Genomic DNA, 25,984 nt, shown 5'->3' on the forward strand with positions numbered 1-25,984 from the left:
GAATGTCATGATTATTCCATTAGGCTTGGGTCTGTCAAAATCTGATGTCAATAGTAACCCAGCTTCATGATTTCATCTAGCCGTTAAATCAAATCTAACACTGGGCTAGAATCATAGGTAGGCTTTCATGCCCTCTGCTGGATGTTCAAAGAAAAAGCTACACCCTTTAGCAGTAAGAAAAGCTTTGTTTAGAAAAAAGGAATGGTCTTTAACAGAAGACGGAAACACTCTAGTCCTATTAGAATTAAAATCTGAGACAACAGGTTAAAAGAATTTTAAAATGGGCACTGAGGAGGACACTTGTTGGGATGAGCACTGGGTGTTGTATGTAAGCGGTGAATCCTGGGAATCGACCCTCAAAACCAAGAGCACACTGTATACACTGTATGTTAGCCAACTTGACAATAAATTATATTTTAAAAATATGTAAATAAAATAATAGAATTTTAAAAATTTATTGGTGAACTAAGATGCAAGTAAAGATTTTCAGAAATGAGATGACAGAAAAAAACACAGGTTTATCATTTTAAATTTCTTTTTAAAAGGTTATGATAATCATATAATCCAAATTAGTTTTATTACTTTCAGTTGTTTTCAGTGGACCATAAAGAGCATCTGCTAGAACTTCTAAGTCTCTGTCTGGAGATCAGAGCAAAATAGTGGAAACTGTAATATCATTAAAAATCATACTAACTTTGGTAGAAAAAAAACATCCAGAACCTCGTACAATAATTAACATGTAATAGTTGTTTAGTATGTGGTTTTTTTAGAATTAAGTAAAAAACGTAGTCTGGGATCTCTGATGAGGTCTTTGCCAAAAAAGTTTTTATGGAAAGAAACCCTTTTTCTACCAGCCTACTCGCCTGCCCACACCCTAACCCCATTCTTTCTTCCCTACCCCCCTAAATTAACCAGCCTACCACATGCCAAGCATACGTGTTGGTTAGGCTTGTCCTGACACATAAATTCAAGTCACAAAAATAATTCTGATCACTTCAACCATATTGTCACTAATGTCTTTGGGAAACTCCAGATGCTCAATCATTAGCCCTGTTTCCAGATGTGCTTATACTTTTCTAGGTATCAATGTAGCCACTGCCTGTTCTATACCTGGGATGAATTTTAACATATGAAGCTCATCGGATATGAACAAAAACTCCCTAGCATTACTTATTGAGATAAACTTAACTGTAACCCATTTTCTCTGATGTTTATTTTTGTAGCCACTTATGAAGTTAGAGGATCATTGTGGAAAAAAACCTGGAATAGGAATTGAAAGATCAAAATGCCTAGTCTGTAATATAGGTCTCCCATGCTAATTAGCTACACGTCTTGGGCAAGTCAATTACCCTTCCACAACCCACATTTTCTAATCTGTTAAATGAAGGCAGTGATATATTTTTATATTTATATTTACATATATAGAGAGAATTAAAGTAACACACATATTTAGTTTTAAAAGTCAAATAGTACTGTAGACTCATGATAAAAGCCAGCCCTTCTCCAAGTCCTATTTCTTGAGGCAATAATTTTCAACTCATTTAGTGTTTTTGCTTCAGATACTTATGACCTATTTCCAAATGATGTACTTTACCATTATTGTTTTCTTTTACTTTTAGATATTATTCACTGACTTCCCACCATCTGACTACGATTTAGTTTTCTTATTAAATCCTACCACCTTTCCTCAATCACACTTCCCCCTCTGCCTAGCTTGTCGAGATGACTAATGTTCAATGTAAAACTCAATATTAATTATTTACATTATTCATAGCGTAACCATTTCGGGGGCTGAAGGGTTAATCCAACCTCTGTTTTTCATAGATTTATAATTGCCTTGTCTTTTCAGTTCCTTCACTTTCCATTTACCAATCATTAATTTATCACCACATTTTCATTTATATCTTTTCCTTTATCATCCCTCTTATTATCCTACACCATTTGCTGTCATGTTCTGACTGGAACTGGCTCTTCTATGGGTTGCTTAATACTATCTTCCTGTAGATCATGTTTATGATAATTTCCAGAATTCCCTTCACCTCTCTTACCTCTTATTCTGGGCCCTTCTACATTGTTACAGCATGAATTTGCTTCATTCTTCTCAGTTTCTTCCCTGGAGACACTTAGCAAAGTGGATAAACTTGAAACCCAAATGAATTATGATTTCTCCATCTATACACATCTGAGACATCTTCCAGGTACTAAAATCTTGTTGTGCATCCTCTTTGTCCTCTTCTTGCCACTCTCTTTGTTCTTGTGAATTAAAAACATTTTACTTTTTTACTGTAATCTTAGTGGATTTCAGAAGGGAGTGGATATGTTCAATTTCCCATGGATACCCTGAAGTTAGGAATAGCTTGGTCACAAAATTATGACAATAAAATCTGAAAGCAGTGTGTGCATCTTAAACCCTGCATGCCTACCTGGGATTATTAAAGTACATTAACACAAGTTTCTCTGGTCTTCTTTCAACAGTAGATACTAATGAGGTTATTTTAGCAGCACTAAGCCAGCTGTCCCTGGCTCTTACCCACATTCACTGTCATAAAGCCTTGTCCCCATCAAATCTCATCCTGTTATTTTTGGGACTTTCCAGAACTAGGTAACATTGCTTAAAAAATGTGTTTGAATACATGCTAAGTAACAGACTCTTTTATACCCTTGGATATAAATTATTGAATAATGCAAAAGTCCCTCCCACATAGATTTGCATTCTATCAAGGGAAGATGAATACAGATTTTAAATAGAATTCAAATATGTAGTAGAGTAGATGAAAAATTCTTTGGAAAAAGTATATCTGAGAGAAAGAATTGAAAGTATCAGATCTGGGAAGGTTGCAATTTAGAATAATCAGGGGCACCTGCGTGGCTAAGTTGGTTAAATATCTGACTCTTGACTTTGACTCAGATCATGAGTTTGTGGTTACTGGGTTCAAGCCCCACATCGGGCTCTGTGCTGACAGAGTGGATCCTGCTTCAGATTCTCTCTCTCTCCCTCTTCCCCCTCCCTGCTCTCTCTCTCTCTCTCAAAATAAATAAATAAAGTCAAGAAAAACCTTAAATTATGACAAAAAGTAGAATAATCAGGGTGGGTTTCATGAAAGGGACATTGGGACAAAGACTAGAGGAAGTAAAAGGGTGAAATAATATTGATATCTGGGGGAAAAGTATTGCAGGCAAAAGAAACAGTGAGTACCAGAGTCCCTAACAGAAAGATGCAGGGAGGTTAACACCTGGTAGGTCTGATAACAGTGTTCCTGGGGCAAATGAGGAAGGATATGACTCATAGGAAAGGAGACTGAACAGGGTATTGATCCTACAGGGCCATGGGTCAAGGACTTTGGCATTCTCTCTCAGTGAGGTGGAATGTCATTGGAGTTTAGTTAAGGGACATGATCCTCTTATGTTTGAAAAAATGACTCCAGCTACTGTGTTGGAAACAATACAGAAAGGCAGGCTAGAAGCAAAAGGACAAGTTGAGATGCTATTACAACCATCCAGGCAGAACTGGTAGTGACTGGCTCACAGCAGGGATGCAGTAGAAACTGTATAGAGTGTAGGCTTATTTTGAAGTTAAAACCAAGCCAGTCCATTTTCTTGTTTTGTTTGTTTTTTTTAATATTAATTTTTTTATCAATTTATTTATTTATTTTGAGAGAGAGAGAGAGAGAGAGAGCGAGCATGAGTGCGATGGGGCAGAGAGAGGAGAGAGGATTCCAAGCAGGCTCTAACATGGGGCTCCAACTCATGAACCATGAGATCATGACATAAGCCGAGGTCAAGAGTTGGACGCTTAAATGACTGAGCCACCCAGGTGCCCAAGAGCCAAGCCATTTTCTGACAACACGGATATAGGAAATGACACAAAGGGAAGACTCAAAAATGACTCCAAGTTCTTTGGTCTGAGCAACTGGATATTTGCTGTTACCATCAATTGAGATGAAGGAGGTTTGGATAAACACATTTGGGAAAAGATCAGGAGATAAATTTGGTCAAGTTAAATTTAAGAGGTATATTAGATGAATAAGTGGAGATACGGGTTGTTTTTTTCGACAAATTTGTCAGCCGATGACAGCCAGACATGTGCCACGGATTTCTTTTTCTGCCCCCCTTGCTCATGGCCACCGCAAAAATGCCAGTTGAAAATGTCCCATTGCTACTTCTGTACTCAGGGTTCTTTTTTTTTTTTTTTTTAATTTTTTTTTTTTCAGCATTTATTTATTTTTGGGACAGAGAGAGACAGAGCATGAACGGGGGAGGAGCAGAGAGAGAGGGAGACACAGAATCAGAAACAGGCTCCAGGCTCTGAGCCATCAGCCCAGAGCCTGACGCGGGGCTCGAACTCCCAGACCGCGAGATCGTGACCTGGCTGAAGTCAGACGCCTAACTGACTGCGCCACCCAGGCGCCCCTGTACTCAGGGTTCTCAATGAGAACATTGATATCTATGCCAAAGGTTCTTATCATAGTTCCCCAAGAAATGCCAAGTCTTCAGACACCAGAGAAAGGCTGAGGGCTCCAGAGTCCGTATCTACTCATACAAAATGAGAGCTTTCTTTTTCTCCACACTGTGCTATTACACATGGTCCACAGCTTAGGTAGAGTTCTTCAGCTTCTATCTACACTTTCTCTCTCCTCAGGCTGAGACAGGCAACTGTTTGAACTGGGCTCTTAATCTTCCTCTTCATTCATCCTTCACCCTTCAATTCTGAGTGTCCCTTGTTCCCTAGTGTCGCCTTTTACCTTAATTCAAATATTCTCTTTCTGGTCTGGGTCTGGCACCATGCTCGGGTCATTGTGAAATTATGATAATTCTTATTAATTCCATACTAGGGGGGAGGTCAGATAAAAGAGAGATAATAAGGCCAGGAAAGCTGTGATGTGTACCTGGAGTGAAATCCCAAACTTAATGAAGACCCACTCCATGCATTAATCACTGTCTATTTGAGTACTGATGGAGAAACATTGACTTGATTGTGTAGCACAAAATATAACACAGCAATGATACACTAAGAGTCCACTAATTTACTACTGACATATCTTCCTGACCAAAATTCTTTCCCCACATTCATTCTTCTGCCTATTTGTCCTTTTTCAGGCTATATTAATTGATTTCTGGGAATTCCCACTAAATAAAAGAATTGTTCCTAAGTTTGATTTTTAGAATTAAAATATTTCTGATGTTTCCAGTTGATCCAGAGCTAAAATCGACCTTGATTTCAAAGTTTCTTCATATGGAGGTGGGGGTCCTAATGTGCCAAAACATGGAGCAGGATACAGTTCAGGGTTTTGAGTTTGAAGGTGAATTCCAACAGTTGAATTCACAGCCACTTCTGTCCCTGGAAAGAGAAAAACGGGGACTTGTAATCTTTCTAGTCAGCATAAAACAGAAGTACAGGAACTGCCTAATAAAATCTGGCATTTCTTGGATCACTAGAGCAACAGAAAATTATTTGTACCCTTGAGAAAAAATTTACAACTATCTTGCTCTCTACAGTGATAGGTTAGTCACTATAGCAAGAAAATTTGCTCTCGTGAACAGGACTATATCATCATTGACTAACCCATCAAGAAGCATTTACATTTAGCAGCTGAAAGTAGGAGGGATGCCCTTTTTGGCAGATTAGAAGATAAGATTCCTGTAAATACTAATGGTATTTTAGCTAATGTTTCCTTCATGGGAAATGCAAATTTCAATACAAATATTTAAATATAATGTCTGAACTTCATTATTTTAGATTTATGCTCTGCAAACTACAACTAACATAATTAAACATTTCTCTATAATAAATAGTAAAAATGTTAACTTGTGCAAAGTTTGCACTTAAAGTACACACACACAATAAAGAAAAAACATTACAAAAGTTTTGGAAATATGCTTCAAATCAAAAATTTGACTTATTCTTATTTTTAAATTTTTTATGTTTATTTTAGAGAGGACAGAGCATGAGTGGGGGGAGGGCAGAGAGGGAGAGGAGAGAGACATGGAATCCAAAGCAGGCTCCAGGCTCTAGCTGTGGACACAGAGCCTGACAAGAGGCGGTGGGGGGAAGGGGGACTCAAATTCATGAATCCTGAAATCATGACCTAAGCAGAAGTTGGACGCTTAACTGACTGAGCCACCCAGGTGCCCCAAAATTTCACTTTTAAATTATGCACACTAGGACACCATTAAATATCAAAAACAAGCATTTTCTTCCTCAAAACTGATCACTTGGAGAGATGAACTTATTTCAGTATGTCTTTTGGAAATCTCCTATTAGTATTCCCTTGAAAGACTGTTACTATTTTTGAGTTACAACAGGAAACCAACAGTAATATTTCATAACGACATCTCTCACTCTCCCTTTATATATATATATATATATATATATATATATATATATATATATTAACCAGGGTCTTTGGCTGTGTTGAAATGATTTTATTCCTTCTTTTCAAAACAATAACAACTATAAATTTCAGAACACCTCTAAATTCACCATTAAAGAAAAAATAGGCCCTTGAAATAAATCTAGCTCTTTGACCATTTTTGTATATTGAATTTAATTGGAACACAGCCATGTCATTCATTACATATTGTCCCTTTTTGCATTACAATGGCAGAGATGAGTAGTCCCCACAGAGACAACTGGCCTGCAAAATCAAATGTGTTTCCTATCTAGCCCTTAATAGAGAAAGTTTGCTGACCTCTTCTTGAAGGATTAAATGTGATACCACCAAGGAGATCCCAAAGAAAATGACACAATTATCAAAACAACTTAAGGAATAGTTACATATAGGCAATAGCTGTATCACTGGAATCCAAACGCAGGTTGCTCAGAATCTTTACCTTGGAATGAATAATGTTATTTGAATCGTGAATGTTCATATATTTGTATTTGTATTCACTGGCTGGGAGAGCAGAGTAGAATAATTCAAACATTAATATAATCTATGAGGGGTTAGAGAATGTTGAATGGAAACCTGGTTCAGCACTTTCCTGGAGGAATTATTTATTAATTGAATGATCTACTCCTAGGCTATTACATAACATTTCTGTATGTCAGTTTTTCTCCTATGCAATAAAAGGATAATGTCAGTATCTATGTCTGTAAAAGCAAGGCTAAATGAATTTAGAGTGCTTAAAACAAAACCTGATACATAATAATTATCTATTAATAACTAATTATCATTAGTAGTAGTAGTAGTAGATATATCAAGAACTCTACCATATGCCAGGAATATGCATGCATTTTCTTTTATTTACAATATTATGTTCTAATTTATCTATTTTAATGGTTAAATATTTAATCATTATCATTATCCACATTATAGCACAGAGATTATTAAACAGAATAATTTGTGGAGTTAGAGGCTTTTGCAGTTAGGAAACTTAGGATGATGCAAGCTAAGTCTGAGGCACTGGATAAAACAGTTAACAATGGCAAAGCGTATTTGCCCCAGCACCTCCTTGCATTGTGGGTACTGGTACTAAGCATTGTCCATTTCCTAGGTGAACTGCTCCTGGTATATCTAGTAGCAAGTCAATGGTCATTTAGCTATCATTCTGCCTGGAGTGGTTGATCAGATTAACTTGACAATTTTTAGCTCAAATTTATCTCTGCTGCTGCTATTATCAATATTGTGCTTCTGGCAGATGGATATTAACAATTACTCTCTGTGGTGGGTAAGTTTTATGTTATCGTCTTACTACAAATTTGGCCGTTGCTCTTAAGCCTGTTATGAAAACCACAGGGCACTCATTTGATAAACATAACTAAGCCCATGTGCTCAGAAAGTTTTTGTGAAATCAAACATATATCAGTTTTTAATTTTTTTTCAAAGCAGGTTTACAGACAATACCGGTACCCTCCACTTTCCGAATGTTCGCATTACCCCACTTCTGTTTTATGAAACAAGTCCATTAGTAACTGCTTTTGCTAACCGAAAGAAATTCAAAGAGGGTTTTTGTTTTTACAAAAAAAGGGTGAAAAGAGAATGATGTTCAGTATTTGTTTCGCAGTGAGCCACTGTAGAGGCAGTGTGCACCTGAGCAGGAGAGTGGCCCCCACGCAGCTCCTTCCCTGGAGCTACACTCCACCTCCCAACATCAAGCCACCATGGCTTTGAAATGTGTCTGCGAGCATCTCTCTGTGCTTTATCTTGACCTCCTTTGTGCATTCAGTAGCAAGGTGTGTTCTAAGGAATCAGAAAAGACAGGTTATTTTGGGGGTCTGGAAACACTCAAAAATTTTTCCATATAAATTATGGTAATCGCTTCTGTAAGTCTTTTCGGCTTATGAAAGGCTTGCTTTCAGATAGCGGGGGATATCTGTATCGTATGAAGGGAGCGGTGAGCAGACATAATTTTTATGTTCTGACAAATTAAGCTGGAAGAACTCAGTTAAAATGCCTGCAAATATCCTGTCATTTTCTATGGAACTTCTGGCGAAGGTATGAGTTTGTTGTTGAATTTTGTAAAACCAATATACTCACTGCTGAGTTTTTATAGCCAGAGTTCAGATTTCCCACATCGTTAAGAGCAGTCCCGTTGACTTGCCTTATTGAACCTGCCCCTTCCACTTCTTTCATCTCTTTTCATTCTGTATCTCATTCCTTCCTCTTCTATCAGAGTGGTGGACAGTGCCTGAATTTCAGTCACTGTTCTACTATCGGCTAAGTGCCTTGCTTCCCTCATCTTTAGAGTGTTCAGAATGATAGTGGACCCCTCGTAAGGTTGTAGAGAAGAATAAACGAGACTAGAGATGGTAGTACAGAGCATGGCACATGGTAAATGCTCAATAAATTGTGAGCTGTTACTATTATCATGCCCTGAAAAGAAAGCATGTGAATGAAATACTCCCTCTTTCCTTGCCTAAAACGAGTCACAGAATATTACATGGAGAACATAAAGTATACAGAAATAACACTTCAGAAACCATCCTAGGGGCACCCTGGTGGCTGTTAGTTATGTATCCAGCTTCGACTCAGATCGTGGTCTTACGGTTCATGAGTTTGAGCCCCATATCTGTGCTGTTGGTGCAGAGCCTCCTTTAGATCCTCTGTCTCCCTCTCTCTCTGCCCTTCCCCTATTCTCTCCCTCTGTCTTTCAAATAAATAAACATTAAGGAAAAAAAAAACCATCTGAAGATAAGATAGGATCCGGGAGAATTGGGGGAGGAAAGGAGGGGCATGGAAGGGCAGGCTTCTTCTCTGTCCCTGTCCAGTTCTCTTTCCCCTCCCCAATTCAGAACCCTCCCATTTAATCATTGCTGAAAGGTTAGTACTTCTATTTACTCTGAAGTAAGAAAAGGGGAAGATTATCTCTGAAATTGCAGAAGAAATGGGGTCAGGAAGATTAGATCTGAAAGGCAGCATTATTGAGGAGATCAGCCCCCAAGAGGAGCTAAACCAAGATGGGTGTCTTCAGGAAGGGTGTCAATGTGGGTGCTCACCTTGCTGGCTTCTCAGGAATAGCATGGGATCTGTTTTCTGCCCTTTTAGAGCTAATAGGACCCAGCTCTGAATCACATAGGATGGAAAAGCAGTCAATATAGATTTTATAGTAATTTATTACTTAGTTAAATAATGGCAAGGATCTCTCTGCTATGCTGTCAATAATGGTGGGGATCTCTCCTCTATGCTCTCAAATTTTCTTTTCTAATGAACACTAGATTGCTTTTTCTCCCTCAAGCCCTTAGTCCTTCTCTCACCTACCAGACCCCAATCGTTTTTCTTTTCATTATCCTTAAATGTCTTGCTTTCTCATAAATAAGAGTTTTATTCAGCTTCAAAACCTTATTTTCAGTGAAAACTTATTTTCATTATTTTCAGTAAATTAACAGAAAAATTTTTGTTTATAAACAAATTTAAAACTTCTTTGCCATTTTTTAAATACAGATTTAATAAGCAAAAGCATTAAACTGACAAACTCAAAACTTTCTTAAGTCACTTGTATTTTCTCTCTGTTCAGCCTGTCTCACAGTCCTTGATCTTGGGGTACAGATGGTTATGGAGAATTTTAATGATTTTCTTTTCCCACTTTACTAAAAATTTGCATACATTCCTTTAAAAAATCACTTTCTGTTGCCCAATGTAGGTTCTCTCAACTTATACATTTGAAGGAGGGAAAACCTGCAAATCTCTTGTTTTCGTGGTCTTTGCAGATAAGAAGGATCCTAAAAGCATCATTAAAATAGGTAAGGCAAGGTAAGGCCATAAGACAACATTGAAACAAGAAATCATGTCTGCCCCTAACACAGGTGCTGAGTTAATTCTAGAACTGCTAGGGTCTGATGACTGAAAGAAGGGATGAGAGGTCTCAGAGACCACTTTATGGACGAGACCACTTTATGGACAACCCCATTCAGGAAGGCATAGGACGTTGAACAGGTCCTTCCTAAGGAATAGCAGGGATGCTAAGGGAAAACGAAGGATCCAGGAGATGAGTCAGGGGTAGCAGGGGCGGGTGATAATGGGAAGACAGACTATCTAGGAGACCCCTGGGGCTGAGTCCAGGAAAAGGAGGCGGGACTGACACAAGAGAACAAAACAAAACAAACAAACAAAAAACAAGCATGACTTTAGGGCTTGTATGAAATAAATAGGTATTAATTTCAGTACTCAAATATCTCCAGCTTCAAACTGTAGATTCCTTCTCCTTTTGTTCTTATCTTTCACCTTTCCCTTCACCCTCCTGACTTTCTTTTGGTCCCCCTCTTTCTTTCTTTCCCTAGCAGTACCACCCTTCCTCCTTACCCTCCAAGGGGGTAGCAGAGAGATTTTTTTCTCCCTTTATGGTGCGTAAATAATTTCATTGTGATATGTTATGGACATGGAAACATAACATGTTTACACACTGTTTATGAGGATCCCAGGCCACACATTTGCCTTTCTCTCTTGGATATTTCTAATTGAGATAATTGACAACTTGGTGGGGTGCCTGGGTGGCTCAGTCGATTAAGTGTCCGACTTCAGCTAGGTCATGATCTCGTGGTTTGTGGTGTTTGAGCCCTGCATCAGGCTCTGTGCTGATAGCTCAGAGCCTGGAGCCTGCTTCAGATTCTGTGTCTTATTCTCTCTCTCTGCCCCTCTCCTGTGCTATTTCTCTCTCTCTCTCTCTCTCCTCTCTCTCTCTCTCTCTCATAAATAAATAAACATTAAAAAAAAAGGTCATTGACAACTTGAGCCATAATAATATTGCTGGAATTGCTAGTGAGAGAAATCTCCCATTGTACACATTTTAACAGCACTCAAGTTCAGTCTACTCTAACTTTCCATATTCTGTCAAACTTCTCTTCTTGGCTCTTCAGTTGAGGGCAGCTTCTATGGGACCCTGAGAGTCAAATCTTGGATCCACAGATCAGAAGAGCAGAGCTGTTTCAACTAATATATTCAACAAATAGTGGCAATAGAATGAGATAATTTTTGAAGAAATAAAATAAAGATCTAGGAAGAAACTCAAGTTTAATAGAGCAAATCCAGTTCTCTCCATTAAAATGTTTTAAATGACCCATTTCCGACATTTTGTATTCAGGAGGGAATTTGCTATCTTCCCCTTTGTGCTCAGAGGGTGGCAGGGAGTCCAGAAATCTTATTTCATATTCTCGCGTCACCATTATCTTTCAACTGGGTTCTCATTTTCCTCTGTCCTCTGACCTGAGACTGTGAGGAAAACACAGGTGAAGCCCCATACCCAGCCGTGTGGGTGTGTGAATCTGGCAGTGACTGGATCACCTTGAAGCTGTGAGCACATACTCTATGGGATACTGTGGAGATTTGGGTCCTGACCTCCCCTGTAGCCGTAAAAAGATCCTGTAGTGGTTCTTCATTTCTCTTTTGGAGGAAACCTCTTTTTCCAGAAACAGTAGATCGAAAGAATCGTTTGTCAGGGGAAATGAAAGTGTAATGGGGATCCACTGGGGAAACGAAATCCAGTCTGGGTCTGGGTCTGGGTTTCAGAATGCCTTAAAAAATTGACTCTCTGGGATGTGTAATACACAAATTGCTAGTCAGAAAGATATCACTAAAGATCACAGAGAATACCACTTCAAAAATTATTCTGTTGCAATTTTTTTTTCAGAGAGAGAGAGAGAGAGAGAGAAAGTGAAAGAGAGCACAAGCAGAGATGTGGCAGAGGGAGAGAGAACCCCATGCAGGTCAGGGATCATGACCTGAGCTGAAATCGAAAATCAGATGCTTAACCAACTGAGCCACTCAAGCGCCCCTGTTCTATTTTTTTTTTTTTTTTTTTTTTTTTTTTTTTTTTTTTTAGAGAGGAAACACAGGAATGCAAGGAAGCACAACTCTGGGAGCCACATTCACATCCAAGACTGTGTGAATAGCTGTTCACTGTCTGTACAGCTACTCTGAGCATCCCTGAGATAGGATAGATGGGTGGGAGATGGGATAACCTAACACCCAACTAGGCAAGGGGAAAATAAATAAATAAATAGAAATGGGAAACTGAGCCTCTGGTCCTAAGATGGAAAGCGACAAAAATGAGTTTTGTAATAACTTCAGCTGAGGGAGAGTTTATGTGTTTCTTGAGCAAAGTAAGATTCAGTGAGCTACCAGTGGGATTAAGGAGGACCCAAGAGAATGAGAAAGGGGATGTGGATTCTGGAGAGTAATCCCTACCATTGAGGAATCACCCAGTGGAAATGTCTGGAGGTTTGAGATACCAGGCTATACTTAGCACAAGGGATGAGGTGACTAAGCCATGAGTGTCCTGCCCAGATTTCTGCTGGCTCCCTGCCCTCAATTATGGACAACTTGAAGTCTATTAGTTGACTTGCAACAAAGGCCTATGTGGTATATTTATCCAGCACAGTGAGAAAAGTATATAACATCCTTTGGGAGAAATAATAGCCACTTTTCCAGGTTGGTTTTTAGCAGTTAGAAATAACATCCAAGAAGCCCTAATCTTGTGCCTAGCACTTGGTAGATGTGAAATAAACTGTGACTGTATTTTTTTAAAGAACCATTTCTTCCCAAGTATATTCTTTTCCTGTCCTTAATGACTTCAGGGTCATATAGTAATACAGAGAATGTGATTCTAATACCCTGCATTTGATATGATTATATTCAGATTATTGCAGTAATCGATCATGCTTGACACCTTCTCTCCCAGTCATACCTGTCTGTTGAGGCAAGTTCAGGCAAATTCAAAAGCATATGTGTAAACCACCACACAGGAAATATAAAACATCAGATAAATGGGGATATAACTATGGCAAATAAACTGCGTTAAAAATGATAACAGTATAACTGGGTAGCTTACTTATTAAGAGGAGACATTTTTAAAGATTCAAGACAGTCTAGAAAAGAGTCTTCTTCTGAGTAAGTAAAGGCTAAGAAGACCAGAGAAGATTCTCCTCTTTAGAAACTCAAGTCAGGTTGGAAGAATCATAATTGCATTTATTTGTTAAATATCTCAAATTAAATAAAGAAAAATAGACCAATGTGGCCATGTTGACCACTTTGACTAATAAAATTTATTAGAATGTCAGTGACCCGATTTCCTCCTATGCTTAATAGAATGTGTTCAATTTTAAGAGAAAGATTATTTTTTCATTGGAGACTTTAATTATCCTTCCCCAAGTAACCATTTCTCAAATTGACATGTGTTTCTTCCATTAAATATAACTTTTTAAAAAGTCAATAATAAATATAATCCCTAAATCTTAGAGTACCAAGTTTTGATATTAAAACATTTAAGCTATTTTTTACCCCACTTTTTATTTAGCTGTTAGTTTTCTCAGGGCATGCCCTGTTCCATCTATTAAAAATCTTATGCTGGTCCAAGTTCCTGGAGAGTGGCTGTTAATCTCCACCACACCCTCCCAAGGCAACTATGGATGGTGTACAAAATAGCATCTTAAAGGGAAAGTTTCACAACAGATGGTCTGGTTGAGAACAATGCTTAACACAAATAAATAAACTATGATCTGTGACCTCCCAGGTGAGTTAAGTGATAGTTCTATTACTTACAGCTAAGGCTGCAGCTACAAATAACTCTGAAAACTTGGATCCATTCCTTACTCTTATGTAAACTAGAAAATAGCAGAAAGGGCATGGTTTTGGGGGTGGGGGTTGGAAGCAGGCAGGATCAGGGTGCTACTTGTGTGTCTGGAGAGAAAGGACATGGATATTGATATCCGCCTGCCCGATTCCAAGTATTTCAGGCTGTCCATTGGTAGCAGACAATCTGGAAAGTGTGGTTCAATGTCATTGCAGATAAGTGAGGCATAGAGAACTTAGTAAATGAGACCATGAACACAAGGCAGGCTAGACTTACATCAAGGGCTCAGAGAGACTATTCTGTACCTTAAACTCTACCACTCACTTGGAGTGACAAGCCCTGTGTCTCTCTTCGCTTTTGTGTGTTGACTGAGAAAATGTTTAGGTATATCCTTGTACTAAACTACGAGTCATTTCCCTAAGTCACATTTGGGGGGGGGGGATCCTCCTTCTGAAGTTATCTCATGTAGACTTTCTCCCCAATGAATTCCTTTGAGTCTCTAATAAACTATGTTTTGTTCTCAGTTCACCAATCTGCTTTCCAGAGGTTAGTTTTTCAATTCACTACAAACCATTAGATTTTTAACAGGAAGTCTAGAAGTGTGCAGACAGCTCACCATAAACGGGGTCCAAGTCTCCAACAGCAAAAACAGCCATAGTGCGTCTTGGGGAATCAATTCGAGGTCTCCGCAGCCAGCAATGGAGGCAGGAGAACACTACTCCACAGAGAAGAGCCACCAGGAAAATCAGCAACAAGAACCTGATGCCAGAAGAAGCAGCAGAGGAGTAAGTAAGACTGCTGCTACTTCCTGGAGAAGGGGCAAGAGCTTCAGGAGCTAGGATGCAAGGTTCTGTGAGGCCAGATTCCTTGAGCAATCCCCTGCCACACCTCATCCATCCTCACTGAACCGGGAATATTCCCTGCCGCAGAGTGGTGGATCTTGCCAGGGGGGTAATGATCATTTCCTCTGGAAATTGGAGTGGTGTTCTAAGGAACAGGGTCTTTGTTCCTTCATTCATTCATTCATTATTCCTTTCTTTCAGCCAGCCAGCCATACATTCAACTAGTATTTAAGCAACTGAACAGGTTCTAAATGTTGGGGTTGGGGATTTAAAGGTGGACAAGACAGGAGCTAACCTTCTAATTGAGAGAACTGATAAACTTGCTTAGAAAATATGGAAGTCATGTATGAGGAGATTGATAACAACTGTCTTATAATTTCTGAAGGACTAGCTTATAAAAGGCAGCGGTTTTATTTTGAGGGTTTTCAAGACTTTTGGAATCAGTAGAGGAGTCATGTGGTGGAGATTTCAAGAGAAAGAACGATTATTTTACTGTTACATGTCTCTAATTTGGGAACAAGATATTAGTCCTAAAAATAGTTAAGTTCCCTGTCACAGGAAGTACATTAGTAAATAGGGGACAATAAACTGAAAATGATGTTGCCACATGTATTACATGACCCCTAACATTTTCTTAACTGTATGATTTCATGTGCCATCTCAATTATTTAGGACACAGAGTGTATACATAACACCAAAAATTTATCACAAATTGGGATGTCCTTACCAGATATACCAGCCATTTGTGTATTGATCTTTATAGTTTATGCACCTGGTGGTAGAAGGACAATAGTTAGTGCTGGACCTCTAGCTGGTCAAAGCCTATTCTTTCAGACCATGTTATCCGTTCTGACCCTACCAGTTTCTCTGGAACAATACTCACTGCACATCACACCCCGCCCCAGCACAATTAAGCAAATGGATACAGTGTGCCCGCTTCATTCAGGACACTAAGAATACAGGTAAATGTGAAACTATCCGAAACATACATAGATAATTGCACTTTAATAGGTTTGATTATCGAGTTACATATATGGTTGCGTATTGAGAAAGTAGTGACTAACTTCCCAGGGCTAACATGTCATAGGTATTAGGTATTAGGCAGATAATCTTCCCACCATTCTGTTTATCCAGAGACCTAGACTTTTTTAAAATGCAGTCACCTGGAAGGTTTAAAATCTGTTAACCTTTAATATTTTGGTAAAAAGAAGCAGGCTGGAAACCAGCTTGGAGGAAGAAATTGGGAAAAAGGGAAAATGAATGAATGTGGGTACATATGCCGTTTATCAAGGAATGAGAAGCTGATTTCTTCAGTCAGGATGGACAAATCATTTGTGTGTCTAGGCATGATTAAATCATTCTGGGACAAGTTTATTTACTTATTTTTAGTTTTCAAAGAGAGAGAGAGAGTGAAAGAGGGGAAGAGGGGGAGAGAGAGAGAGAGAGAGAGAGAGAGAGAGAGAGAGAGAATCTTAAGTAAGCTCTACTCTCAGCATAAAACCTGACGTGGGGTTCATCACAGGGCTCGGTCCCATGACCTTGGGATCATGACCTGAGCTGAAATCAAGAGTCAGATGCTCAACCCATTGAGCCACCCAGGTGCCCTTCTTGGGTAAGTTTTAAAAGATCACATGAAAACAAAATTCAAAAAACAAAAACAAAAACAAAACAAAAGAAAACAAAAACAAATGAACATACACATTTTAAAAAAAGAAAAAAAACAACAAAAAAGAAAACAAAATCTGCAGTGTGATTTTCAGGGGGTTTCACTCTCCAGGTGTAGATACCTCTGTGATATTCCACTATGCCAGGCATGGTACGCTGAATGTAGGTTTGCTGACAGCATTTTCTCATACTTCAGTACATGGACTATTATCAAAGTATTCTGGGATTAAACAGTGGGAACCTGTTCATCACAGCTCGATAAGCTTGTGAGTTGGAGCTGTACTTAATCATGGCTACTTCAGTCTTTGTTAAAATAACACCCAGTACTTTTCAGCTTGAAAGCACTCATAACTGTCAGGTAATTTATTGCTCCCAACATCTCCAAGGAGGCAGTGTGTCATGTTTATCATCACACTAGTCAGAAGTGACTTTTTAACAGTTGTGAAGTGTCAACATAAAAATTTTACCCCAAATATTTAATAGGAAACTTAATCACCCAGAGAACAGGTGTTTTTTTTTTTCCTTTCATTTTTTGTGTTTTAGATTGTGTGCATGTGTGTGTGTGTGTGTGTGTGTGTGTGTGTTCACCTAAAGTCACAGGTTCAAAAGGCTGGGAAAAAATGGCAGCTGAAGTATAACTTTAATAAGGCATCCTAAGACAAGCAATCATCAACAAAGCATTTAAAAATATTAATGCCACATCCTTATAAAAGAATGTTATCCGGTCATCAAAAAGAATGTAGATTCATATTTATAATTAAAAGCTTTGTGAAGTAAAATGATATAGAGGGCTCAATTCTACTTTGTATATTTTCTTTCATACAATTACAATGATTTCACAAAATAGTTATTATATAGTAGTACACTCATATACACCAAATTACTAACAATGCTTCCTCCTCTGGCAGATGGTATCATGAAGCTCTTTATCTTTTCCATATTTCCATACTGTTTGAATATACGATGTATTATATTTATAGCCATACAATTTTAAATATTATCCTAAAAATATATAAATCTTAAATATGTAGTACCCTGCCTTAGATGGATGTGGGGGAATTCTCTTGTGTCCTAGCCCAATAAAAGAGAAGGAGGTTCCTGTCTGGAATCTTAAAATCTGAGGGCATGATCAGAAGTGTGGATTTCTTCATCTTCCTCCATTATAAATCTGTGCTTACCCTCCGTACATGTAAAAATAGACCATATCCTTATCAGAATGTCAATTCTAAAGATTAACTACCTCAATTTGTTTCTCAGATCTAATTTTTGAGCCACTCAATATTTGTTTCCAGTGATAGCAATTATCCAAATTGACTTATTTCACTTTCTCTTTCTGATCCTGTGCACCCACAGGTGCAGTTTCTGATATGCCCTAAATACAATGGCCAAGAAGCAATTAGCTGGACAAATGCTAAGTGATTAAATAATTTCAGAATTGCAGGCACCTTTGGGATCATTTCTTTCACTCTCAGAATTTTACGTACTTTACAACGAAAACCCAGAGTAGGAAAGTCAGTGGGGAAGTCACTAGCTGGCCAAAGAATGGATTTATTTATTTACTTATTTATTTATTTTAATTTTTAAAAAAATGTTTATTTATTTTTGACAGACAGAGAGACATAGAGCACGAACACGGTAAGAGCAAAGAGAGAGGGAGACACAGAATCTGAAGCAGGCTCCAGGCTCTGAGCTGTCAGCACAGAGCCTAACATGGGGCTCAAACCCATGAACTGTGACATCATGACCTGAAGGGAAGTCAGACCCTTAACCAACTGAGCCACCCAGGTGCCCCAAGGCTGAAGAATTCAAACCAGATTACAGGTCTTCTGACTCTGTGTGCTTCCCTCCTACCCCCGCCCCCCCCATTATTTCCATGTTTTTCTCAAGGTCAATTTTTAAAGATTTTTCTTTTTTTTTCATTTTTTTTTCATTTTAAGTAGGTTCCAAGCCCAACGTGGGGCTTAAACTCATGACCCTGGGATCAAGGGTCTTATACTCTATTGACTGAGCCAGCCAGGTGCCCCTTAAACAGATTTTTCTTAATTCTTAAAAAAAAACCAGTATCTAAACTGTAATAATGTTCTAATTGCTCGAATTTTAGATGCAAGATAGTCAGTGTAGGAAAAGTTGCAATTTTAAAAAATGAAGTTACTATTTGGAGATTTATATATGATTGGTCAAATTGGGAAGATGCCAAAAATGAAAAAACGATCAGGAGAAATGAGAACCAACTCTGATGCTTAAGAAAGATGTTCCCAATAATCAGAGTTCTCTGGAAGTGGTTGCTGATGCACATCATTTCTGACCCTACTGGAAGGCTATTGTCCTTCTCTGCTTGGGTGTTGTGGAGATGATTCTTCCTCTACAGAGATGATTAGACTTATTGATCTTTATTATTCTTCTCAGTGCTGAGATTCTGTGGACCTAAGATTAACTACCATTTCATTAATTTGATAAATTCAGGAAGAAAACTGCAGAGTCACTCTGTTGGCTCCTTAGCTAGAATCGCCCAGAACTTCCTGTGCCAGGCATTCTTCTAAACCAGTTATATAACTTCAGGGGAATTAACTCGCTTTCCAATTTACAACGTTATTAGGTAAGGTCACAATATTATAATCCTCATTTTATAATTCAGAAAATTCAGTCGGGGAGACATTAACTGGCTTGCCCAAGATAACAGAGCTACAAGTGGGAGAGTCAGGCTTCACATCCAGACCGTCTGGCAGTGGAGTCGGTGTCTCCTACCACCATGCAGCAACCCCCCCCAACCGCCCCGGGAACAGTAAAAGCCGGCTCTGGCCTCACATTACTATGTGGAGTCCTGCCTGAATGCATTCAGTATCCTGTGCTCCGAAATGTTTCAAAAATATTAAAAATTCCCCCCCAAAAAAGAAAAAAATAGAAATGAGAGTGTGGAGGGTCTCACACAGAGAGACTAAGCCAAGAGTGAGATCATTTTTTAAACTGAATGTAGTATGTAAAATTAGAACCCAACTCGAGATCTGGCTTAACCTTTCTAGCAGTGAAGAGGATGAGAGGGAGAACTGGCTATATGGTATCCTCTAAAATTAACAAAATCATGCAGCATTACTCACCAGATGCACAACTATTCCTGGAGTAGACACCAGGGGGGAATTCAAACTATGGGGCTTTATGAAGAGGGTACTGTGGGCAATAGGAGCAGTGTTTTTCATATGCCCTTAGAGTAAATGCAGTAACAAATTTCATGGGTCCTTTCTTTTTTAAACCATTCCTTAACACAGGCAAAAGTGAGATTTAGCTACAATAGTCTGGGAGAGAGATAGGTGCCATATCATATCACCCAGAGACGGGTGACTTGACTTAATTAATTGAGGGGAGGTTGTGTAGTATCTAGAAGAATAGGCGAATCATATATCCCTCAGGTATTTCTGCCAGTGTATCATTTCATTTAATATTAGACGTACAAGGGGCGTCTGGGTGGCTTAGTCGGTAAAGCGTGCGACTTCAGCTCAGGTCATGATCTCGCGGTCCGTGAGTTCGAGCCCCGCGTGGGGCTCTGTGCTGACAGCTCAGAGCCTGGAGCCTGTTTCGGATTCTGTGTCTCCCTCTCTCTCTGACCCTCCCCCATTCATGCTCTGTCTCTCTCTGTCTCAAAAATAAATAAACGTTTAAAAAAAATTAATATTAGACATACAATATAGTTTTGTAGTGCAAAATTATAGCACGTATACAGTAGTATAATAGTACATACAGTATACGTATGTGTATGATACATGTGTATAGTTGTAATATAAAATTCTGGACTCAGGAGTCAGTCCTGGGTCCAAATCCAAGCTCTGCATTTTACTTGCTTACTTTTGAGAAAAACACTTCACTTCCTCAAACCAGGTTAGATGGCGACATATTAATCAATTAATGCAATCTGTTAATGCAATTCATTTACAGAATCCTATATATGTATGATCATGTTTATCTTTTATAAGTTACCTTTTTTCTGGACATACACACACATCACTGTACTTGCTTATTTCTGGGAGGGTAAAGGATTAGGCATGTAATGGGGAGGATCTATCAAGTTTTTTTCATATACTAACTTACTTACAGTATTTAAATTTTATACAAAGACAGCCTAGCAATGCGTTGTTCATACTAAAGAAATGCTGTTATAAAAATAAATTGAGGAGGTTAGATCAGAGAAAATACGTTTGAAAACAGATTTAAATAGAACTAATCATCTCTCAAACACCTTCCTGTGGTGACAAAAGATTTGGGAAAGCATCTTCAACGTATACAGTTACTTAATCCCACCTGCGATACCAGGTACTTTCTTGCCTTCTCTTTTTTTCTGCTAACTTGCATTTTATTTGAAGTAGTTTCTTATTTCCATTCAAAAGAAATGGTATTAAATAGTGACAAATACAACAGACATTTACATGCAAAGTGAGGTAGCCAAAAAATTGTACTTAAGTACTAATTGAAACCCTGCGTTAATTCGCTGCTGTCTCCCTTTGAGTCTCCATTTCTTTATGTGAAAAGGAGACCAGTGGCCTCAGTGACTCTAAAGGCAGCTTATCAAGTTCCTCAACAGTATAGTTTCCTATCATGTTGATTGGAGAATTACGTTCAACATTTATGAGCCTTTCCAATTATGAATTTCTTTTTCTCTTATTCTGGGTCAAAGGCAGAAGAGATTAGGCAAGATGAGGCAGCCAGGAGGTCCAGAGTTAAGTAAATACATCAGTCATCAAAACCTCCATTATGCCACAAACACCAGAAGACAGAAAAAAACAAGTCTAAAATCAGTGTAAAGAAAGAACAAAGGAGAGCAATGGAAAAGCTGGAAGAACAGCACAGACTTAACATGCAGCTTATCAATAATGAGATGAACCACCAAAACCAAGTGAATGGTTCCAGGGCGGAGGAAGGCATTCACATAACATGGCCTCTTAATTTGGAGGCAATGCCCAGGCCTTGAGACTGTGGCCTTGAGGGTAACTGGCAACGATAATTGAAAACAGTTAGTTGGCAGTGAGGGCTACACCCAGGAGAAGACAGTGCTTGGCAGACATGCTTTTCTGACACTTGCACGAAGTCACAGTGCATTACAGTTGTCATTAATCAGCAGCAGTGTTATTAATGGCACCTTCTCCTCATTTCCCGAATAGAATTCTGGGAACCATTAAGTCTATAGCACAAAGAGTGAGAAAATTGAGGCAATTATTCACGTAGTATACATCAAAAGCACTTTGAAATATACATATAATACAGGTTAGAATTTTTGTGAGTTTGCTTCTATTTGAAAATGAATATGCAGAAAACTGCAGCCCACTATCACCGTGACTTAGGAGTGTGGATGCAACCATAGATGACGTTGTGATTCTTTCATGAACCTAAAGAACCCTCAATACCTCAGTGGTGGAGAATGGAGTAAGCAAAAATACCTAGAAATCAATGAGGCCCCATATATTTAACAAAGCCAATCATAATGAAAGTGCATCTTTTTTCCGAGTTTAGAAAAATTGAGCCATTTGCATTTAAAAACAATTTACTCTTACTTTGCTTGCATGATTATAATCATGTGAAACTCATTTGGGGCTTCTCAAATGACTTGAGCCTTATTTATTCTTTGAATTTTGAAAATGCTAAATAAAAACATGGAGCCTGTTGCTATTTACTTACATTTCCTTTTCTTCACATGGTGGGTCCGAGAGCACCAACTGAAACACATGTTTAGAACAATGAAACCCGAACTTCTCATTAGTCTAATCCTTTAATACAAACGGCGCTTAGAGACAATGTGGGTTTATATCATTTCGTTTGTTTTTTTAATTAAAAGCTCTGTTGCAGAGTCTATTATTGGTGCACAGAATTTTAATTGAAAAATAAAAATCTCTGGATAGATCCTCTAGCTCAGCAGTGACAGGGGATATACATTGTGAGCCAGATTCCCATCCTACACACCCTTACAGATGGATGTGAAAATGCCTTTTGTTCGTTCTGCAGGCAGATTTGGCTTGCTCTAAAGACCTTTTTTGCACCTTGCATTTTTTCTTTGTTTTCACATTTTAGCCAGAGGAAGGAAGTTCATTATTTGCGAGTAGTATTTTCACACAAAGAAATCAAGTTCCCTACCTGAAAACAGAAGTCCATTCCATTAGCATTAATGGGTGTTAAATATATGCATGAAGAAGTGACTTTAACTAGCTCTAAGGGGAAGGTCGATTTAAAATTACATGACATTCCAGTTGAGATTTACTTTTCTCTCTTTATCAAAGAAGAGAGAAAAAGTGATAACCTTGATTGCTTTGTTTTAAACAACCCAAACCATAGGAATTTCAATATAATTATCTTAGTTCTCTGTGTTGAGCCTTGCAGGTTACAATAACACATCACAGAGGAAAGAAAGTACTCCTTCCTAGAGGTTTTGTTTGTAGGTTTGTTTTTCCCTTGAACTGAGACTCTTTCAAGAAAATCTTTACAAGTCATTTATATGTAGTCCTAAAACTTGGGTTAAGGAGATCAGTGTAGTATTTATTTTTCTGGACTATACCACACAAATAACAGAACAGATACGAAGTTGCAAAATTTAAAATGATAGGCTTGGGAATTTTTGTGAGACACGTCTTTTTTCCCTTTAATCCCGAATGCATCCTCTTCAGCACCTTATATTTACACCACCACGTTTATCTGGGCAAAGAGATTTGTGGAGTCGCAGATGGAGCCATGAATTGGCCATCAGAGAGCATGGTAATGAACAATTTATAAGCACAGAAAATGAGTTGCACTCTCTTTTGCTAGAAATGCTGCAAATAGATTTGCATACTAACTGAGAGGAAAATGAACATTCAAATTTTGTTCATAAGGAAAGTTTATTTATGAGTAGATGAAATCATTTGGGATCCAGCTTAACAGATAAACAAATAAAGCCCGCATTTCAATTTCAAGTCACTTCCTAGACTTCTTGGGTGCTGCACCCTACCTAGCAAGAGGTCCACAGTCTTATATTATTACCACCTCGCTGCCATTGCATTAGCTGTCAGGCTTCAGGCTTATCGTGAAATGGTGAGCAAAGTCTTAATGTATTTCAGACCTAAATCTTTCAGATACATTGCGTTCAAGTAACACAGATACAGAGATGCGGGTATTAGTCTGAATGAGATGCTAGAGCAGAGGAGTCAAAATAAACTCTAAGATGGTTCTGTCTACATTACTCAGCACTGAAAAAATGGTCAAGCCTTAAGTACAGTTGCAGGCAACAGTAAACATGTCTTAAAATGAATCCTGCCGCAGCAGTTTGATATATCAATAACATTTTTTATTTAAAAAAATTCACAGCCTAGTAAAGTTAAGCAAAGACTAAATTGCATCATATTACTTCAACAGCAACAGAACTGATACAGATACAGAAGAAAGAAAACTACTGTCATGGACCATTTTGTTTTCTGTATCTTTGACCAGTAAATATAATAAGTCATAAGATGCTGGTAACACTTTCTTAAACGGAATCTTCTAAATGTAAGAGTAGTTAAGGTACCCAAAGAACAAACTATCACAATCAGATTCTTAGAGTACCTCCAAAAATCTTTTCCCGAAAAGAGAGATGGTTACCTGGAATAGTGGCAAACACGAGGTTCCCATTTTTGAGATGACTGATGTAAAACGAAAAGGTCTGGATCTCACCATACTTGAAGAAGAAGCTACTCGAAACTGGTGTCTGGCCGTCTGTGTTGATCTCCCTCTTTTCCTAGAACTTGTTAGCCTCTAAGTTATGCTTCCTACCAGAGCACTCATTAATGGTGCTCCTTGTGACTGGTAACATGCACGCTGGGGCAGGCATGTTGGGTGCGTGCGCACTGGTACACAGAGTTCAAGGAATTTCAATGTAAGGTCAGAACCCTGGTAGTTTGTCAAGTCCTTAGAAGCCAGGGTTATACATGCTGACCTGCAAAACCAGCTGGCTGCTTAAATTACTCAGGTCATTCAAGAGCATGTTTTATTCCAGGGCATTTCTGGGTTTTATACAGAATCTGGTACCTGGAATGTTTATTTAGTTTTCTTCCGTTTGTTGATCCTTTTTGCTCCTCTTTTTCTACATATCATTTTCAGTCCCAGGTCTAACCCAATCTTGGGCATAAAGCCTTCCCTTTCTCATCATGACCACACCCTACTTTTAAACAGTGTATATTTCAAAGTTTATTTTAATGAAATGACACAATCACAAAAAAATAAAATAAAACTTTGCAAAAATATCTAAGGAAGTACTGAAAAAGAATAAAGAGGCACAAAGTTACTTTATATTTATAAGAAAAATATAGAAATTTACAAAAATTGGTACTGATGTTTGTAAACAATAAGATAAATTTAACAGGAGCACATGGGTGGTTCAGTCCATTAAATGTCTGACTCTTGATTTTGGCTAAAGTCATGATCTCATGGTTCGTGAGATCGAGCCCCACATCTGGCTCTGTGCTGACAGCATAGAACCTGCTTAAGATTTTCTCCCTCTCTGCCCCTCCTCTGCTCTCTCTCTCTTTCTCAATAAATAAATAAATAAATAAATAAATAAACATTAAAAAAATAGAATATATTTCAGAAACGATTAAAATAAACAACGATGTCAGCTGCTATTTCAAACCAGTGAGGAATAGGCATTATTCAGGAAATGATAAAGAACTGAGTGGTTAGTGGAAAGAATATAGCCAATTATTTTTAAGATGCTTAACCACATTCATAATTAGATAAATATAGCTTACAATTATAATCAGAATGGCACGTTGAAAAAAATTGATACTAGAATAAAGAGAGGTAGCTGTGGGGAGACAAGTCCTCTCTTACATGGTTGGGAAAACTGTACAGCCTCTTTGGGAGAGGCAATACCTATTTACCTAAAACCTGAATACATCTGTTGGTCACGAATTCTGCCAAGAATAAATCCTAGAGATACTACTACACGTGGCATAAATAATTACATGCAATAGTGTTCACCAAAGCATTGTTGGTCACAAAATATTAGAAATAGCAAATATCCATCAAAATGTGGCTATTTAAGGTCACGATCTCGCGGTCCGTGAGTTCGAGCCCCGCGTCAGGCTCTGGGCTGATGGCTCGGAGCCTGGAGCCTGTTTCCGATTCTGTGTCTCCCTCTCTCTCTGCCCCTCCCCCGTTCATGCTCTGTCTCTCTCTGTCCCAAAAATAAATAAACGTTGAAAAAAAAAATTTAAAAAAAAAAATGTGGCTATTTAAATACGAAAGGATTATATCCACTCAACAAAGTACTAAGCAGATATTTAAAAAGGTATGATAGATGGGACACCTGGGTGGCTCAGTCGGTTGGGCGTCTGACTTTGGCTCAGGTCATGATCTTGTGGTCCATGAGTTAGAACCCTGCGTCGGGCTCTCTGCTGACAGCTTAGAGCCTGGAGCCTGATCTGGATTCTGTGTCTCCCTCTCTCTCTACCCCTCCCCCAATCATGTTCCATCTCTCTCTCTCT

The 25,984-nt window shown here is 38.5% G+C and overlaps 1 protein-coding gene across 1 annotated transcript; it reads right to left on the reverse strand.

Moving 5' to 3' along the window:
- Positions 1-4,420: 4,420 nt before the first annotated feature.
- TMEM207 (transmembrane protein 207) lies at positions 4,421-24,212 on the reverse strand. The gene is made up of 5 exons (XM_030330290.1): positions 24,102-24,212; positions 22,173-22,210; positions 15,574-15,618; positions 14,621-14,763; positions 4,421-5,338 (listed from the first exon to the last, which is right to left on the reverse strand). The coding sequence occupies exons 1-5, from the start codon at positions 24,174-24,176 to the stop codon at positions 5,166-5,168; spliced, it is 474 nt and encodes a 157-aa protein (XP_030186150.1). The 5' UTR covers positions 24,177-24,212; the 3' UTR covers positions 4,421-5,165.
- Positions 24,213-25,984: the final 1,772 nt, after the last annotated feature.

The sequence above is a fragment of the Lynx canadensis genome, chromosome C2 (genome assembly GCF_007474595.2).
Source record: "Lynx canadensis isolate LIC74 chromosome C2, mLynCan4.pri.v2, whole genome shotgun sequence".
Lineage (NCBI taxonomy): Eukaryota > Metazoa > Chordata > Mammalia > Carnivora > Felidae > Lynx > Lynx canadensis.